At 51.7% G+C, this 2,902-nt stretch overlaps 1 protein-coding gene and 1 non-coding gene across 2 annotated transcripts in view; both read left to right on the top strand.

Annotated features, from left to right (window-relative positions):
* The window catches only part of USHBP1 (USH1 protein network component harmonin binding protein 1), a 9,280-nt gene extending 7,881 nt beyond the window's left edge, over nt 1–1,399 (top strand). Inside the window, exons 8-9 of the mRNA XM_017501221.2 lie at nt 956–1,062; nt 1,277–1,399. Of these exons, the coding sequence (XP_017356710.1) occupies nt 956–993 (38 nt within the window). The 3' untranslated portion in view covers nt 994–1,062; nt 1,277–1,399. The remainder of the gene's footprint in view (nt 1–955; nt 1,063–1,276) is intronic.
* A 719-nt stretch (nt 1,400–2,118) lies between these two features.
* LOC119467335 lies at nt 2,119–2,225 on the top strand. The gene has a single exon (XR_005195875.1). It is a non-coding gene; the product is annotated as a U6 spliceosomal RNA (small nuclear RNA).
* Nucleotides 2,226–2,902: the final 677 nt, after the last annotated feature.

Below are 2,902 nucleotides of genomic sequence, written 5' to 3'. Positions count from 1 at the left end.
CGATCTCTCCTCACCGCAACCTCCGCCTCCCGGGTTCAAGCGATTCTCCAGCCTCAGCCTCCTGAGTAGCGGGGATTACAGGCATACGCCACCACGCCCAGCTAATTTTTTATTTTTAGTAAAGACGGTTTTCTCCGTGCTGGTGAGGCTGGTCTCAAACTCCTGACCTCAGATGATCCGCCCGCCTCAGCCTCCCAAAGTGCTGGGATTACAGGCTTGAGCCACCGCGCCTTTCTTTCTCTTTCTTTCTCCTTCTTTCCTTCCTTCCTTCTTTCTTTTCTCTTTCCTTCTTTCCTTTCTTTCTCTCTCTCTCTCTCTCTCTCTCTCTCTCGTCAGGGTCTTGCCCTGTCACCAAGCTGGAGTGCAGTGGCGTGATTATAACTCACCACAGCCTCCAACACTGTGGAGGTCTCAAGTGATCCTCCCAAAATGCCGGGTTTACAGGCATGAACCATCATGTGCAGCCAAAGGGTTTCTTTCTTTGAGGGTATTGAGCCCAATAAGCCCGAAAGGCTACAGCATCTTCCACTCAAACGTGCGTCTCCTTCCCACCGAAGGTCTATCCGTTCTCCGTCCTCTCCCCCGGCAGTAGCCCTGGTCTGTACCTCACCTTCTAGATTTTGGCACCAGCCTCTTCCTCGCAGACTTTCTTTTTTCCACTTCTGAACGTTTGTTCTCTGCTTACGGCCTTCAGTGTTGGCCAGGCTGGTCTCAAACTCCCAACCTCAAGTGATCATCCTACCCTAGCCTCCCAAAGTGCTGGGATTACAAGCATGAGCCACCACACCCAGCCATAGTTTTTAATTAAATATTTCCCTTATGAGAGGGTCATTTCACTCCTACTGGGGTATGGAACCAGACTGGGGACTCTGAGAAGGCAGCTTCAGTGTCCAGCGTGGGCCAAGCATGTACTTGGCTGAGCCAATGTCACTTCCTTGTCTTCTCCCTCTGGTAGGGCCTTCCTGCTGTCCCTGGTGGCACCAGTGGCGTTGACGGTGGCCAGGTGGGCAAAGCGTGGGACCCAGAGAAGTTAGCCCAGGAACTGGCGGTGTCACTTACCAGGTATGTGCCTGGGTCCCGGGCTGGGCGGGGGGGCGGAGGCTGGACAGTTTATGTGAGGTCCCCAGGGGTAGGGTGTTGTATGCAGCAGAAGCTAAGGTGCACACCTGTGTACAGGTGTGTTTATGTGACAATACTGTGGGCAGGTGGGGGAGGAGAGGTGGGAAATCGGATCGGCTGTGCTGTGAGCTCCCTCTCTTCTCCATCTTTACATCAGGGCAGCGGACCTGCGGGAGCAGCTGCAGTCTCTGCGTGGGGAGCTGGAACGCATGGCTCAGAAGGGGCGAGCCAGACGGTCTCAGAGTGCCGAGCTGAACAGGGACTTATGCAAAGCCCACAGGTAGGACCCCTGTTCTGCACCCTGCCAATTCCCCTGGCACTGTCCCCGACCAGGATCTCAGAAGTATCCCTGGCTCTCTCTGGGTCTCAGCTTTTCCCCCTGTCCCAAGATAGTCAGTGAAGATTTGTAATTCCACACCTGTAATCCCAGCTACTTGGGAAGCTGAGGCAGGAGAATTGCTTGAACCCAGGATGTGGAGGTTGCAGTGAGCAGAGATCACACCACTGCACTGCAGCTGGGGCAACAGAGCAAGACTCTGTCTCAAAACAAACAACAGGCTGGGCGCGGTGGCTCACCCCTGTAATCCCAGCACTTTGGGAGGCCGAGGCGGGTGGATCACTTGAGGTCAGGAGTTCGAGACCAGCCTGGACAACATATTAAAACCTGGTCTTTACTAAAAAAATACCAAAAAATTAGCTGGGTGTGGTGGTGGGTGCCTGCAATCCCAGCTACTTAGGACACGGAGGCAGAAGAATCACTTGAATCTGGGAGGCAGAGGTTGTAATGAGGAGAGATCTCGCCATTGCACTCCAGCCTGGGCAACAAGAGCAAAACTCCGTCTCAACAACAAAAAGACCAGCTAGGCCGGGCTTGGTGGCTCATGCCTGTAATCCCAGCACTTTGGGAGGCCGAGGTGGGGGAATCACCTGAGGTCGAGAGTTCAAGACCGGCCTGACCAACATGGAGAAACTCCGTCTCTATTAAAAATAAAAAATTAGGTGCTCGCTTCAGCAGCACATATACTAAAATTGGAACGATACAGAGAAAATTAGTATGGCCCCTGCACAAGGATGACATGCAAATTCGTGAAGCGTTCCATATTTTTTTTCTTTTAATATGAAAAAAAGTAAATTAAAAAAAAAATATATATATATATATATATATATAATTAAGGCTGGGTGGGGTGGCTCACGTCTGTAATCCTAGCACTTTGGGAGGCCAAGGCAGGTGGATCACGAGGTCAGGAGATCGAGATCATCCTGGCCAACATGATGAAACCCCGTCTCTACTAAAATACAAAAAAAAAAAATTAGCTGGGTGTGGTGGCGTGTGCCTGTAATCCCAGCTACTCAGGAGGCTGAGGCAAGAGAATCACTTGAACACGGGAAGTGGAGGTTGCAGTGAGCCAAGATCGAGCCACTGCACTCCAGCCTGGGTGACAGAGCAAGACTCTATCTAAAAAACAAAAAAATTAGCTGGGTGTGGTGTTGCATGCCTGTAGTCCCAGCTACTCGGGAGGCTGAGGCAGGAGAATTGCTTGAACCCAGGAGGCAGAGATTGCAGTGAACCGAGATCGCGCCATTGCACTCCAGCCTGGGCGACAGTGCAAGATTTGGTCTCAAAACAAAAACAAAAACCAAATTAGCCCGACATGGGGGTGTATGCCTGTAATCCCAGCTACCTGAGGCAGGAGAATCACTTGAACCTGGGAAACGGAGGTTGCGGTAAGCCAGGATCACCCCACTGCACTCCAAGGGCAAAATTTTATCTCGGGAAAAAAAA

The sequence above is a fragment of the Cebus imitator genome, unplaced genomic scaffold (assembly GCF_001604975.1).
Source record: "Cebus imitator isolate Cc_AM_T3 unplaced genomic scaffold, Cebus_imitator-1.0 Scaffold280, whole genome shotgun sequence".
Lineage (NCBI taxonomy): Eukaryota > Metazoa > Chordata > Mammalia > Primates > Cebidae > Cebus > Cebus imitator.
The sequence above is the reverse complement of the archived record's forward strand: the minus strand, read 5'-3'. Positions and strand labels throughout refer to the sequence as shown.